This window comes from Musca domestica, unplaced genomic scaffold (genome assembly GCF_030504385.1).
Source record: "Musca domestica strain aabys unplaced genomic scaffold, Musca_domestica.polishedcontigs.V.1.1 24, whole genome shotgun sequence".
Lineage (NCBI taxonomy): Eukaryota > Metazoa > Arthropoda > Insecta > Diptera > Muscidae > Musca > Musca domestica.
Genome location: NW_026712272.1, coordinates 8,417,850 through 8,434,551, shown reverse-complemented (window position 1 = coordinate 8,434,551; position 16,702 = coordinate 8,417,850). Strand labels below are relative to the sequence as shown.

General features: G+C 36.8%; 1 protein-coding gene across 2 annotated transcripts; it reads right to left on the bottom strand.

The window, feature by feature from the left end:
- Window positions 1-851: 851 nt before the first annotated feature.
- Window positions 852-16,630, bottom strand: LOC101890222 (uncharacterized). Of its 2 annotated transcripts, none has more exons than XM_005191452.4 (9): window positions 16,456-16,630; window positions 13,691-14,839; window positions 12,572-13,630; window positions 9,022-10,217; window positions 5,933-6,333; window positions 5,650-5,866; window positions 5,374-5,583; window positions 4,791-5,273; window positions 852-1,756 (listed from the first exon to the last, which is right to left on the bottom strand). In XM_005191452.4, exons 1-9 carry the CDS (start codon window positions 16,478-16,480, stop codon window positions 1,628-1,630), a joined length of 4,869 nt encoding a protein of 1,622 aa, XP_005191509.1. In that variant the 5' UTR covers window positions 16,481-16,630; the 3' UTR covers window positions 852-1,627. The 2 variants fall into 2 exon arrangements, with proteins under 2 accessions (XP_005191509.1, XP_011295862.1); XM_011297560.3 differs by having other exon boundaries at window positions 13,691-15,122; window positions 16,456-16,622.
- Between the last annotated feature and the right edge of the window lie 72 nt (window positions 16,631-16,702).

Below are 16,702 nucleotides of genomic sequence, written 5' to 3'. Positions count from 1 at the left end.
CCATCACTTTCTTCTTCTTGGTTTTTTGTAATTATTGTTGGTTTTTCACTTTTCTTTTATATGATAAATATATATATATATATGTATAATATTAATGTTTAATTAATAATTATAATAATAATAATAGATTTTTTTATTGTTTAATTTTTATTTTGTTTGTAAGACGATTATTTGAAGAAGATGTTCTTCGGTATAATACGTGGGGGTGTTTTCATTTGAAATTTTCACAAATCAAAAACAAGAGTTTTGGGGGAAAAAGCGCACTAAGAATTTAATTTTTTTTATTTGCCATTTCATAGAGGTTTAAAGGTTGTGTGGGTGTGGGGTTTTAAGGCATTTAAGAGATGTAAAAAGCACCAGAAAAAAGCAAATTAAAAAAATTTAATGGAAGTTTAGAAAAAAATGTCATGTGTTTGCTTTTCAATTAAAAATAATACATATATGTGGTGTTTGTACAATTCATTTGTTTTTATTTCATTCAATTAAAAATTATTATTTGTGCCAGTTTTAATCCAAAAAAAAAAAAAAAAGATACTTTGAATATTTTTTTTTTATAAATAACTTAAAATTAAATTAAATATTATTCGAAACAACAAAACTTAATAACATACAGCTTGGCTGAAATGATTTTACTTAAATTTAAGAAAAAAGTAAAGCCTTTTTGCAAAAAGAAATAAAAGTTCCTTTAGCTTAGAAAAGTATCTGTAAAATATGAAATGTACCAGACATGAGAATGAGAATGTTTGTTGCATTACAATTAAACGTTGTGTGTATGTGTGTGTGAGAAAAAGGCAAAAAACCATTGATAAAAAAATATTAACAAAACAAAAATTATAAGGCAATGGATTTAATTTGTTTTTCTGCTTTACATAACCTATAATTCATAATTATTTCATTTCAATTTTTCTTCAATTCTTTTTATATACAAATCCATGGAAAATAAGACTTACTCTTCTAACTAACAAAATTAAGATCCATTGCTTGTTTTTTCTTCTATTTTAATATCAAAAATATTAACTAAATATATTTTTTAAAAATAATAATAATAATAGGATTTTTAAACAAAATATCACATATTTAACTTACAAAATGATTTTAATTTAAGAGCTTGTTATAGATTCAAATACTTTCTTTAAAAAACATATTCAAGAACCAAAAATACAGAACCCATAACTTAAATAATACAAAAGAAAAAAATCACAAAAATTACAATATTTTTTTTTTTTAGTCCACAAAAAAGAGAGCAAAATATTTATGTAGCCATGTGTTGCTTTTTGTGTGACTAGCTAGGTTTTGATTACGTTTTTCTTTTTTTGTTTTATTTTAAAGATAGCTAAACTTGTTTTGTCTATCAGCTGCTCGTCCACTCTACCAATCACCAAGGCTTAACCATCTCTCCATTACTCCAACTATGTTTCGGTATTATTTGTCAAGCATAAAAATAACTTGTTTTTGCTAATTTTTTTTTCTTTTTTAAATCAGGGCATCATGGCAAGGCGGAATAGTATTTGTTTGGTATAAAGATATTGGAGAAGGAAGTTTAGTTATTCAAAAATATTTTCTTTTTCTTATTTTGTTGTTCGGTATTAGTTATTGTTTCTTTGTTTTACTTTCTGCCAGAAGCATTTTATAGAGGATAGCCCAGGGCAGCCGATAGCAGAGGCTCCCAGGAACGATTTATGTCCATATAGAGCATGGTACACTGTTCAGCTATAATATCATCTTCATCCAGCACACAAATGGGAAACAGGTCATTCTGGAAATAGAAAATCAAAAAAATAATTTATTATTCAAAAATTAATTTAGCTCTGATGATTTATTAAAATTGGTTCTTTAAAAGTCCAAGGTCCTGTGAGATGATGTCCAATTTTTTTTTGTCCAACAAGACCGTGCACGCGTAATGATTGACCTATTGAGAGGCGTTCAACATTTGCATGAAATATTCTTCAAAATAGTATCAGTCGGTTTTGCCGACAGATGTATACCCCCAGCCTTGAGTTATAGATATTCGAACTGTTAACCCTTTATGGGCGAGGTTCCGAAGCAGTTGGCCAATACTGAGCAATTCGTATCTGAACTAAGACTGATAAAAAAAAAATATTACAACTTGCCAGATTTGGACCATATCGACTACTTCCTATATTTTATATGAAATACATGCAAATTTTTGGAAATTTTGAAAATATGCGTGAGGTAACAAATATAGCGGCCCGAAGTAATCTATTTTAATACTTTATCTAATACAGATAAAAATATTTGTATGTGCAAAATTTGAAGGAAATCGAATATAAGTATTGTAAATTGTGAGCCTTTGTGGGTGAGGTACCAGAATGGTTGGCAGATATCTATCATCTTCACAACAGATTTTGCGTTAGCAAAAGGCTTTGGATATTTTCAATTTGAAGAGAGTTGGATGGTTATTTGGCGTTTTATGGGCGTTTTGTTCTTCAAAAATTTGAACCTATTGTGGGGAAAGTACCACAAAGAGTTCGCCGATATATCCCATTTTCATAGCAAGTTTGGTGTTAGTAAAAATAAGGCATGTGTGAAATTTGAAGAGAACCGGATGCTTTTCTCGACTTTTATGATCGTTTTGATTTTATGGTCGTGCCAGAAGGGATGGTCCGATATATCCCATTTTCACACCAGACATTGGGTTAACAAAAATATTGTGATGTGTGTAATATGAAGAGAACCGGATGCTTATTTCAGATTTTATAATCGTTTTGGTTATACAAAACGTTTACCCTTAGTGAGGGAGGTACCAGAAGGAATGGTCCGATATATCCCATTTTTACACCAGACATTGGGTTAATAAAAATATTGTGATATGTGAAAAATTAAGGGAACCAGATGCTTATTTCGGCTTTTGTGACCGTTTTGGTTATTTAAAATTTCGACCCTTTGTGGGGGATGTACCAGAAGGTATGGTCAGATCTCTACCATCTTTATAAAATATCTTTTGTTGGAGAGGTACCAGAAGGAGTCGACCGATATATCCCATCTTCACACCAGATCTTGGGTTAATAAAAAATATTGTTATGTGTGAAAAATTAAGAGAACCAGGAGAAGAGAAAAATTAAGGATCAAGACTTTGATCCTTTGTGTGGGAGGTACCAGAAGGTATGGTGCGATCTCTACCATCTTTATAACAGATATTGTGTTGATGGAAATACTGAGATATGCCAAGTCTGAATGGAATCGAATGTTAATATCGCATTTTATGAGCATAACAGATATTCAAAATTTTCAACCTTTGTTGAGGAGGTACCGGAAGGAGTCGACCGATATATCCCATCTTCACACCAGACCTTGGGTTAATAAAAATATTGTGATGTGTGCAATTTGAAGACCATCGGGCACTTACATCACATTTTATAAGAGTTATAATTATTCAAAATTTTGACCCTTTGTGGTCATGGAGTGGACCGATAATGTCCATTTTCTCACCTGACCTAGTACTCATGCAAATATTAGGATTTGCAAAGTTAGAGCAAAATCGGACTATCCTTTCTCTTTCTGTGCAGTATATTATTTTCTTTGAAAATTTTGACATTTTGTGTGGTAGGTACCAAATGGAGTGGACCGATATTTTCCATCTCCGAACTCGATCTAAGTTTGACAATAATATTGCGATGTATCAAGTTTGGATCAAATCGGATACCCCCTTCGAGAGTTATCGTGCTCACCAGCCAGCCAGACGGACGGACGGAAATCGCTAGATCGACTCCAAATATCCTGAAACGGATTTGGTCCAAAGTGAATTGGGGTCTAAAACCGTTATTTCGATGAGTCATGTTTTGGCCACATCAAATGATACATACCCTCTATAGACATATGGCTGAGGGTATTATTAATTTAGTTTTGATAGTCTTCAAAAAATAGTTCTTGAAAATTTCAAGGGCCTGTGAGATGATATTCTACTCTATTTTTGCCCAAAATATAACAGCTTAACTTTCGCATGACATGTGGTTTCAACAAGACGGAGCCACACAGCACGCGTTATAATTGACTTATTGGCCGGCAAATACGGTGAACATTTCATTTCATGTTCGGCCGCCTAGATTGTAAGATTCAATCCCCTCTACATTATTTTTGGTGGGCCGTGTTAAAGCTCATGTCTACATAGACGAACTTGATTCAACTGAAACATTGCAAGACAACATTGAAGCGTTTATTCCTGAAATACTAGAAAGAGTAGGACCATATTGGACTACGCGAATGAACTATTTGAGACGCAGTTGCGTTAAATTTCATTAAAAAATTCACGCATTTTTCTGAATTGTATGGGTTTTTTAATTTTCCTATAGCTTTGAAAAAATCTCCCTTAATATGTAGATCAAGAAGCCTATAAGGCAGGTCTGAGTGGCATTCATACAGATGCCATCAACAATTACAGTATGCATGCCGTTCTCGGAGTCCACACCCCACCCATTGTAGCTGAAAAACGTCGCCTGCCTATACAAACCAGGGTACTTTTGGCGCCATTACGTTCAGGATGGTGCAGTCGTCGCCATTCGTATTGGGCACGAATAGTCGAAAATGTGCAAAATTTCTGCCATTTGTGTCGGGCCCCTAGATTACGGTACACTCACTACAGATGATATTTGGTTGCAGCCTGTGAAAGTAGCCGAATTTTTGGATCTGGAGCTAAAACCGGAGTTCAAACCAAAAAAGTGTAAATGTTACAACAACAATCTCTTTGCGTCTGATTCTTTTTCCCCTTTAAAATGACCTCTCATTTGGTCTTTCCAAATTGTGCTTAATTCTATTTTCCATTTTCTACTCACATTTTTGGCCTGCCACAGCTGTTCCAACAGACGTAGAAACCTTTGCATTTCAGTGCTGCTGGCGAAAAATATCACCAAATCATCGGAGCATTCGCGTACCTCCTGACATGAAAACTCCAGAATACACCACCAAGTATCAGTGTGTGAGGGTATTTTAATGCCGGTCATTTCTTTGATATCGGCACATGTTAGTATTTCCAGACCCGAGTTTTTGCCATAGACACTACTCATGGCAGTGTGACGGGCAGCGGAACGTGAAGTTGTTGGTTGTTGCTGAGCACCCATTAAAATATCACCAGGTTGCCTAGTTGAGCGCATTGAAAGGTATGTTGGAGTGACATTATTGCTTGCCAACGATGACGCCAACGTGGTGTTGCATGTTGTCGTCGAACGTGATAGTTGCGATAGTTTTGTGGGTGTTGAATTCATTGAGGATTCCGAGCGTAGTGTGTTGCGTGTTGGTGTACTCATGGCAGAGCTTAGCTGTAAGTAAAAAATATATAGATTAGTTTAATTTGGTTTTGAGATTTTAAATCAATTTTAAGAAATCTAAAAATTTCTCTTCAAATCCCTTTCCACCTACCAAACTTCCAGTTTCTGGTGCATATTGTTCTTCCTCTATATTTGTAGCGTTTGTAGTTTGAGTTTCGACTTTTTGTGTATTATTATTATCTTCTTCATTTTTCAACTTTCTCAGGGGTGTGGTAAAGTCTTCCCGAAGTGTTATCAAATGGTTTTGGGTTACCACCAATGTACAGCCCAAGGTTTTGTGTTTCTCTTGCATTTCAAAGAGCTGAAAAAGTCAACGGAAAATATATCATAGGGTCCTCATTTAAATATAAACAATTGACAGACATACCCCACTTGCAGACTGCAACAGGGCCTGCAGCCATTCTGAAGCCACATATTCATCTGGAGCCGCCAACTGCAATAGCATTTTATTTTTCAACATAATCTCAAAGCAATGAGGCCTTTGGGCCTTGACAGCCCTACGGGCACCTTGACATTCGGCCAATGCCATGGCCCAACTGGGTATTTTTTGTGTCGAATCATTAAACATATACAAAACGCCAGCTCTGTGGAGAAAAATATTGGCAAAATTGAAAAATTGTACGAAAATCAAAAATGTAGGCAGAACCTACTTCAACAGAAAATATCCCGGATTCCAGGGATGTTGTTTGGATGTGGTATTACTCATGTGTTCCTTGACCCGTCGATGCATTAGAAAACCTTTGGCATGTGGTCCCAATGGTTCTTGTTCTCCAACCTCACCCAACGCTGAACCGGGTACATTGACCACAGCATAATACATCCAGGCATCATGTTTGCCAACACATGAATTCTCGCGTACAAATTCCTGCAGCGGAGCCAAATGATCCAGAGTCAATTGTCCAACGGCAGGCAATGTGGAACCACTTCGCCTTGCACATAATTCCAAATTTGCAACTAAACCAGCAGCTGGATATGGACCACCGGCCAGAAGAACTTGTTGCTTATCACGATTACTATTCGAAAGTAGAACTGTATTGCCATAGGGACCCATCTGAAATGGACAAAGAAGAGAAATTAAAAATGGAAATAGCATGATTAACCTTAAGAACCAGGAGGCTAGAGAAGGTCTTTCGAGCCTCTAAAAGGTATTTAAAATATAAAAGATTATATAGACACAATGACAAAGAAGAGGAATTAAAAATGGAAAGGAAAAGCATGATAAGAGCGCGGTAGAGAACCAAGAGGCTAGGGAAGGTCTTTCGAGTCTTTAAAAGGTCTTTTCTAGCCATGGAAGAACTCAAGAAGATGATTTAATTTTGACGTACTTTTTTCATTATGAAAGGTCTCAAGAAGGTTTCCAGCCATAGTAGATCTGAATTCTAGTTTCGTTTTTCGATAAAAACGACATCTTTTCGGATTTCTGACTTAAAATAAAAATACTTGTTACGAGTTGATAAAAGTTAAGAAACCAGGAGGACTTTAAGGCTTCTAGAATGCATTTCAACCATAAAAGAATACATAGAAACAGAAGACCTACTCCAGCCCTGAAAGAACTCAAGAAGGCGTCTTGATTTTGTCACTTTCTCGTTATAAAAGACCTGTAAAAGGGTTTCAGCCATAGTAGTGTCTAACTCTAGGACAGTTGTTGCTCTCCATAGACGTCGTATGTTAATTACATTTCATTATTTTCAGTTACCTCGCTTCTGCTTTTTGACGTCCCTTATCCTAGTTTTTATAACCTGCACCACATAGTGGTAAGGGTATTATGTCTTTGTGCATTTTTTTTTTGTAAAATTAAGATGGAATCGAGATAGACCCATAGATACTGTTGAGGATTTTCATAGAATCACTTTCTGAGTCGATTTATGCATGTCAGTCCGTTCGTCTGTCTGTCCATGTATTTTTTTGAACAAAATGCAGGTCGAATTTATTATCCGATTGAGATGAAATTTTCCAAACAATATTTGCTTGGACCAAGGACGAACCCTATTAAAATTAGTGAGAATCGGTTCAAATTTAGATATAGCTCTCATATATATCCTCATCTGATTTCGGGTTAATTGTGCACTAAATGGCAAATACCAGTCAAAATGCCCTGAATTTTGGCACATCCGATCAAATTCAGCCTAGCAGCAGATACATTAAATTATGTGAAAAATCGGCTCAGATATAGCTATAGCTTCCATATATATGTTTCATCCGATTTGTAGTTTAAGTCCCTCACATTCTGAATATTCACCCCATAAGAATGATATTTGGTACCAGATATCAAATACAGCCCAGAAATACATCTGCCGAGTTGTATCAAGATCGGTTCAGATTTGAATATAGCTCCCATATATATCTTCAACCGATTTCGGGTTAATTGTGCACCAAATGGCCAATATCAGTCCAAATGAACTGAATTTTGGCACATCCGACCGAATTAAGCCTAGAAGCAAGCTCATTGAATTTGGTGAAGATCGGTTCAGATATAGCTATAGATGCCACATATCCTATTCATCCTATTTGTTGTTTAAGTCCCTCACATTCGTAATATGCACTCCACAACAATGATATTTGGTAGCAGATACCTTATAGAGCCCAGAAATACCTCTGCCAAATTTTATCAAGATCGGTTCAGCTTGGAATATAGCTCCCATATATATCTTCTGCCAATTGCAGGTTAATTGTGCACTAAATGTCCGATACCAGTCCAAATGCCCTGAATTTTGGCACACTCGACCAAATTCAGTCCAGAAGCATGTACATTCAATTTGGTGAAAATCGATTCAGATATAGCTATAGCTCCCATATATATGTTTCATCCGATTCGTTGTTTAAGTCCCTCACATTCGTAATATGCACCCGACAAGAATGATATTCGGTACCAGATATCATATACAGGCCAGAAATACCTCTGCCAAATTTTATCAAGATCGATTCAGATTTAAATATATCTTCCATATACATCTTCAACCGATTTCGGGTTAATTGTGCACCGATATCAGACCAAATGAATTGAATTTTGGCATATCCGTCCGAATTCATTCTAGAAGCAAGTACATCAAATTTGGTGGCAATCGGTTCAGATATATAGCTCCCATTTATATATATTTCATCCGATTTGTTGTATAAGTCCCTCACATTCGTAATATGCCCCGAATTCAGAATTATCCATATATATGTTTCATCCGATTTGTTGTTTAAGTCCCTCACATTCGTAATATGCGCCCCACAAGGATGATATTTGGTAGCAGATACCTTATAGAGCCCAGAAATATCTCTGCCAAATTTTATCAATATCGGCTCAGATTTGGATATGGCTCCCATATATATCCATAATCCGATTTCATTTTTATTGTGCAAATAATGACTAATATCAGCCCAAATGGAGTGAATCTCGGGACGTACGTTTCCATTTGGTGGAACTCGGATCCGATACAAATATTTTTTTAATATAATTCTTCTCGAAGTGATATCATGCTCCCCATAGCAATGTTATTCGGTATAAAAGATAAAAATGTCTCCTTCAAATTTGGTTCGATTCAGAATTGGATATGCCTTCCATATATTAGTTCCCTCTAAAACCAAATTATAACTGATCTAAGGCCAAAGGTTGATAGGTGGTTTGATCTACTTCAAAATACGAAATATGCAAAGAGGTGTAGGGTATCATATAGTCGGCCCCGCCTGACTTTTGACTTTTCCTTCCAGCTTTTCAATAAAGAAGAATTTTCTTAATATCTTCACAACTTACCAATATAACATCCAACTCCTTGTAGGCCAGCACAAATTTTGAGCACAAACGATTGCGTACCAGATCCGTAACATATATTGATTTATCCGTCAACAAAACTAACACCGGCGTCATATAACCCTCCTTACTGTAGCCCGTATACAATTTGAAAACTTTCATCAGCTGTTCGGTGACATCTTTCAAAATGCTCAACTGGACACCGGCAAACACATCTATCGATATCTCACCTATACCCAATTCAAAACGTGACAAATCACCCGGTAAATCACTTTCCAAATTTGCCAATTCCTTGCGTGGCGAATTCACACCCGACATTTCAATTTCCATTGCAATTTCAGCATTTAAATCTTCAATCAGCTCCAAATTTCGAGGTCTCGCCCCCTTCACATACAGATTACCGGTGAAGAGTTTCTGTTCGGTCTTAAGCTTGTGTGCAAAAAAATTGTTACGTCTTATCGATGATTCGAGTATTTTCTTCTGTGTTACATTGCGTAGGAAACGATTTATCAATGATGTTTTGGCTGGTGGTTGTGGTGGTTTCAACAGATTACCATATTCAATGGCCGAAGCACCGCTGCCGCCGCCATTGCTGCGCTCACTGACATCTTGATAGTCTACGATAACAATGTCACTTTCATTTCTTTCCGTATCGGTTGTTATGGTTAGAATATCATCGAATTCTTCACTTAGAATGGTACTCTTTGAATCACGACCACTGCCACCGCGAGCACCCATATATAAATCAGGACTGAACATGGCCATATCGCTATGAAGACTGTGCTGATTACTGGGATGTTGTTGAAGATGATGCTGTTGCTGTTGTTGATGCTGAGTGGCACTAACCCCGTATCGCTGGGGTGGATGTTGTTGTATGAGTGTAGCGCCAACAACACTTAAACGTTTCTTAATCGGTGAGGGTAAATGACGTGATTGTTTCTCAAGATTACTACGTAGATCGGTGCCAATCGCAAGACTTTCTCCGCGTGGCGTTGATGGTAAGCCACCGCTGCCACTGGCTATGCCACTTGTCAGGGAAGTATTCGATTTGTGATGTTGTTGATTTCGTGCCGAATTGGAAGTGGTGGTGGTTGTTAATTCCGATATGGTCGATGATGATGAATTTGAGGGAAATTTGTTTGGTGTGCTGCTGGCCAAAGGAACGGCATTTGTAACGCTGTGTTTGGGCATTTTGAGAGCTGCGAATTGAAGAAAAAATCTCATTTTAAATTGGATCTAGTTAAGAAATATTTAAAAACGAGGAAAATACAAATAGGAAACATAAAATGAAAAAAGCTCAACCTTTCCAAAAAAGAAAAAAAATCTAGGCAGAAGGAAACAATTTTCTATGAAAGGCTTAATGCATATCAACCACCTCTGAAAGGCTTCTATAAAGTGACACATTCATATTCACAAAATATCTTGAAATTTTCTGATGATGTTTCCAAGCTCTTCTATGGAAGACCATTGGTATGTTACCCAGCTCTGAAAGGCTTCTAGAAAGATACATATTCATATAATATCTTCGGATTTTTAAATCAGAAAATGTATTTTATTCATAGGAAACCTTAAGAAGGCCTACTGCCTTTGAGTAACATTTAAAAGGTCTTCTAGCTACAGAAGCCGTTTGGAGAGTTTCGGTAAAAATACCCATAAATTCTGTAATAAGGTCTATGAAGGAATCATATGGGTAGTATTCCATGTAAAGCTTCCCGTAAAATATCTATAGGAGGCATTCTGTGCATATAAATCTTTAAAGGTTTCTACTCCAAGATCACCTAAAAAGCACATTCGATCTAAAAAAATATTTAAAGAGACCGGACATTAAAATCCATAGACGATCTTGAGGAGGCATTGTATCTGAATTTTTTTTTTAAATATCTTCTTAACATGGACGACTTTTAAAACCTCTTAAATACATACAAAAGCCTTTTGGCGAGAATTTTTCAGAAAAAAAATTTATTCGCGATGGAATTCAAGCGTGATAGTGTAATTTCTTTTTTTCTATTTGGCTGGAAAACCACAAGTGGCTATCATTGGAGTACTCTAGCATTTAAATGTGAACAAATCTTTGGTGTCTCGTACCATCGCTCGTTACCGTGCTACTGGTAGCGTAACTCGACGGAAGTGCACGGAAGAAAACAGCAACATCAGCAGAAATGGTTCGAAAAGTAAAGAAGCGATTTGATCAAAACCCGCGCCGTAGTCTCCGAAAAATGGCTAATGAGCTGAACTTATCCCAATATTCAATTCGGCTAATATTGAAAAATGAGCTCAGGGTAAACCCATTGAAATTCCAAAAAGTCCAAGAACTTAAACCGCAACAGAAAGAAAATAGACTCAAAAGAGCTAAAGAGTTGCTTCGCTTGGCCGAATGTGGTGAACTGCCGAATTTGGTTTTCTCCGATGAGAAAAAATTCGTTGTCCAGCTGTTTGTAAACAAACAAAATGATCGTGTTTATTTGCCAAAGAGGTCAATTGAAAATGTGCACCTTCGGTTGGCCACCAGAACACAAGCGGCCATGGTGATGGTGTGGTGATGGATGGCCACTATAACAGCCGATGGTCGCTCTCCGCTCGTATAAATCGATAGTGACATCAGAATAAATGCCAATTATTATCGCGAAAATATTCTGGAGGGTGTATTAAAGCCTTGGGCATGCAAACATTTTGGTCGCAAGTCTTGGACATTCCAACAGGACTTAGCACCATAGCACTTAGCACGCGCCACCCAAGAATGGTTACAAAATGAGGTTCGTCGCTTCATTTCCAGCGCACAATGGCCACCAAAATCTCCGGATACCAATCCGTTGCATTATTGTGTCTGGAGTATTTTGGAAAGCAAGGTTGGCACTAAAAAATACCAAAGTGTCGATCACTTCAAGCAAGCGCTTGGCAGGGAATGGGCCAATATATCGTAGATCAACATTCGGGCAGCGTGTGACGGTTTCAATGGCCGTTTGAAGGTCATAATTCGTCCCAATGGTGACCGATTCGAACAAATCTAAACTTATTCTTAAATTTGATTCTATTTCCGACATTTTTTGCTTTCATTCAATAAAATTTAAGAAAAAATGTAAAAATTATGGCGTTTAACTTTGTTGCAGTTTTTTTATCCCACCCTGAATATAGATGCACCTTAAAGGGGTTTCTATACACCGAAGTCCTCCATAAATAGAGATACTTTTCAAGTTCTCCTTTCTAAAGGGCCTTCAAATGATCACCCAAACATACATCACAGCTAAAAGCGGTCTTCCACATGAATAGGTTTTTAAAAGATCCTCTATTCAAAGAGCAACGTTTGAATCTCGTCTATACATAGATGGACTTTAAAGGGATCTCTATACACAGAAGTCCTCTATAAATAGAGGTACATTTCTATAAATCGAGGTACATTTCAAGTTCTTCTTTCTATAGAGTAATCTTCAATGGAATACTATCTACAGGGTATATTCTATCTATAACCGACAAACCATATAAAATCTTAAAATTATTAAAACAAAACGTAAAATTTCTTCCCATTTTGTTCTTCCCAAAAAAAAAAATGACATACCAAAATAACTCTCCGTGGCTTCTTGCATTTTCTTCACTTCCTCCTGCTGTGCGGCTTGCTGTTTGTTATTCTTGCTCAATTTCTTTGGTGAAGTTTTATCCTTTCCCGAATCCTTAAAACTTCGAAAGAAATTGGAGAATGTCTTGGCAATGGGTGCTGTCATGAATGCACTTTTCAATACCTCCGGTTCGGGTTGAGCAATGGGCGTGTCTTTTTCAATTAAACTGGCAATGCTGCCGTGTAAATCATCCATATTGTTGAGTTCATTAAACGATGAGGTTTCATAGCAATACGAGACACCGGTGTGTTCGAATACTGTACTCTCACAATTGATAATGAATTTATTGCGAAATGGTGTACGATCAGTGGTGGTGGCGGTAGTGTCACATGAAGATGAGGCCGTAGAGCCTGTAGCCACTGCTGCAGCTGCTGCGCCATTGGCGAACAAATCATTGTCACTTTCAAATTCCATTTGACGCACCAATTGTGGTGTTGTCTTGTTGGAAACATCCTTTGGAGGTTCATCACTATTTTGCCTGGTGGCCGAGTAAATATCTTCCTCCTTATTGCGCCGCAGCTGTTCGTCGACATTGTGTACAAATTTCTTAATGGGTTGTTGTTGCTTAGATCCGTCTAGACTTTTGCTGAGGAAAGGCTTGGCCTTTAATGGTGGCGATTCAGGGCGATCGGCAAAATTTTCCACTTCCTTGATGACCGCATGATGTTCCGGAGTTTGTTCCAATTCCGATAGACATTCAACCACGGCCTGCAAATCTTCAGAACCTTCTGGCACCCCACGTTCCGGTAATGGCATAGTGAAAATACTTTTCAATGAACCAAAAATCATTTTGCTGCTATTATCCAGCAGTTGATTCATGTCATGGACATTGAACTTCTTGACTTTGGTGTTGAGATCTTGTTCGTGTATGATATTGGTGTGGCATTTGGTTTTCTTCAGGCAACTTGATTTGGGTTTCTTTTCCTTGTTCCACACCGACTTCTGGCGTGGGGGACTTTCATCAAAATCAATATTGGGTTCGGAATAATAACAATTGTCACCTAAAAGAAAAGACATTTTTAAAAGGAATTCAAACAAAGGAGATATTTGCAAATACCAACCAATTATGTTGTTGTTGGCATTACTCATGCCAATGCAATCACAGGAGTTACTCTTGGCCTGGCCATAACTTTGACCATTCGAATTTTTGTCATTTTCATCAGAATCCAAGCTTGAGTTAGAGCTGGAACATGAACATTTGTAGAGCTCTGGTTTATTTGCCTGCTTCTCAGCAGCCTGCGGAACATCGTTTCCTGGAATTTTCTTTTCATTGGGGGCATATTCAAAAACACCCGAATTATCATATTGCAAACATTGACTTTCATTCATGTCATAAATATCGGAATTTCCATAATCCAAAACATCCGAACAGGCATTGCGATAGACCACTCGTCCTCGACGTTTTGGTCCACCATCCTCAGTTGCTGTTTCGTCACCCTCCTCACCTTCCTGAGAGTTACAAAGTTCAGAGGAACGTTGTCGATCACCTTCCGAACACCAAGAGTAACGTCCAGCCTGGCCCATTGCCGGGGCCATACGTCGTTGTACGCCCGCCTTGTAGGTTATAAAACCATGCTCTATATGTATATTATCGGTACGAGTATTTTTAAGTATATCTTCATGGAATGATACTCTCTTCTTGGGAGCCTTGGCCACACTGGGTGTTTTACGCACCTTTCGCCTGTAGACAATATTTTCAGTTGTATCAAATGTTGAACATTGACTTATTGTCATGGCTTCTTCCACCAAAGCAGCTCCAGCGACCGTATTGCTTGCCGTTACCCCGGTTACATTGGAATTACTGTCCATCACCGTGGTCTCTTCAGCAGGTATCACAATCAATGCATCTTTATTTTGGCCTTTTTCATTTTTTCCCAAATCCAATGGTTTGCTATGTTCCTCAAACTCAAACCCAGTCTGCGATGTTATGGACTCCGCCATCAATTCACTTGATTCGGAGTCTAGCATTTGAACTCCCGAATCACTGGGTGTTGTATCATCCATGGTCGTGCTGCTGTTCATGCTTGAAGCCATTTTATCAATGTAATTGAAATTACTGCCAGCCGTAACCGATTCAATCAATTTGGTTTGGCCAAAACCATCCATAACACCAAAACTGCCACGTGTATTACGTTCTAATCTGGAGACCGCATAAAGCGGTGATTCCATTACAACATCATAGACCGATGGTGATCTAGCCACAAGTGTTTCTGTGTTAGCAGCGTTAAAGAGGAGGTGATTTGGTTTTTGTTAAAATTTGTTAGTTATTTGTTTGTTTCTTTTTTTGGATGGGAGATTTTGTATTTTTAAAGAAAATACAAAACTAATATCTTCTTTTGGGTTTAAAGATATAGAGGGGAGTATGTTTTGTTTTTTCAAATGTTTACTTATTTTTGGTGGGATTTTAATTTTGCTTTACTACTCAATAGCCGATTATCAACAATATTTTATTGTGGTGGGAAGTGGTGGTGATGATTTGTATATGATGAGTATCTTAAAATATATAAAAAAAAACAGAAAATATTAATTGAATTTAATTAGGGTAAATCATAAATTGTACAATTGTCTTGTTTGTTTTTCAAAAATGAAGCCAAAACAAAATCGATTAATTAATAAAAATTTTATGGATTTTGAATATCTTTAGAAGAAGAGGGTAAGTAATTTAGTCGAATTGGGTTTGTAATCATTTAAGAAAAACAGATCATTTGAGTTATGGCACATTTGTTTTGTGTGAAAAGAACTGACTTTATCTTTAGGCCGCATATAAGTCTATTAATTTTAGGGTAGCTTCCCATTGTGATTTTTTTAATAATTTTTAAGTTTTACACCTAAATATTTCACGAATTCGAGCTCTATAAATTCTATGTCAAAATACTATTTAGTTGTGTGCACAGGAATATCGGCCGAAATTACAAGTTTTTTATGGAAATTGTTTGCCAATGAACTTTTGGATTTCTTAAAACGCTTAAATATTAAGTATAACTGCTTCTATGAAGATATTTCCATATCAAAATGCAGATTATTTGGACATCATTCCCATTTCTCCCCAAATTTAAAATTTAATTCTTTGATTGCGTTGTGTACATTGCTTTAAGAAAAAAATCACAAAATTACTCACAACAACAACAAAGAAATATACATTTCAATACTATACTTAATCCCATGAAATAACGTCATCATACCATCAAGTACCAGCATCATTGCGTTGTCCGTTCGTTATACATAACAAATAATTTGGTTAAAAAAACAATTGAATTGTATGCTGCTTGCTCTTCGGCTTTAAAAAAAATGAAAGAATTATCTAAATAAAGAAGACGAAAAAAATCAATATTCACTTGAAACAAAGAAGGCATACCACTGACTGACTGAGTGCATCGTCGGAATAGAACACCGGCCAAATGTACAACAACAATGCACACAGCGAAAAGAAAATCACGGAAAAGTATGTTTAGAACTTTACAATAGATTTCGCACATCACACTAAAAGGCTACAAGGTGCATGTCCCCACCCTTGTTCGGTCCCCCTTTGTGTACTTGGTATATATTCCCACTCCATACTTCAGTTATCATATGCATTTTACATTACATACACATTGCCTACTGGAGCTCGTCCCCCTTCCCCTCCCCCCTTTACGAGGAAACACTCAAGGGATGTATACACGCACCCCATTTGCCACCCAATTTTTCACACAAATCGCACACACACACACACATTCACAATGAAAATTGATTTTTTCTACTTTGGGGATATATCCAATGCTAAAATGAAAATTTTTTCTCTTCATTAATACAAGCAACGCCATTAAGGAATTTTAAAATTACTTACCTTCAATTTGTTGGGGAAAGTCCATTTTATATTTAACCAATCGTTTGGGGGGTTACTATTGCCTTTTTTCCGTTTTATTTAAATAAATAAATTCTTTTGTACATTCTTGCTTAAGTATTGGATGTTGAGAGCTCCAAACGAGGTTCAATTGAATGATTCATTGAAAAGAGGCCATGAACTAGTGTGAAAATCACACAGAAATAATAAACCGGGAGCTCGCCTTATTCTCAGTGAAATGATAACACTG

Coding starts and splice junctions, on each gene's coding strand:
- LOC101890222 (XM_005191452.4), bottom strand. CDS start 16,480: ATGGACTTTCCCCAACAAATTGAAG. Junction 13,631..13,690: donor TGCCAACAACAACATAATTG/GTTGGTATTTGC, acceptor CTTTTCTTTTAG/GTGACAATTGTTATTATTCC. Junction 6,334..9,021: donor AGGAGTTGGATGTTATATTG/GTAAGTTGTGAA, acceptor TGTCCATTTCAG/ATGGGTCCCTATGGCAATAC.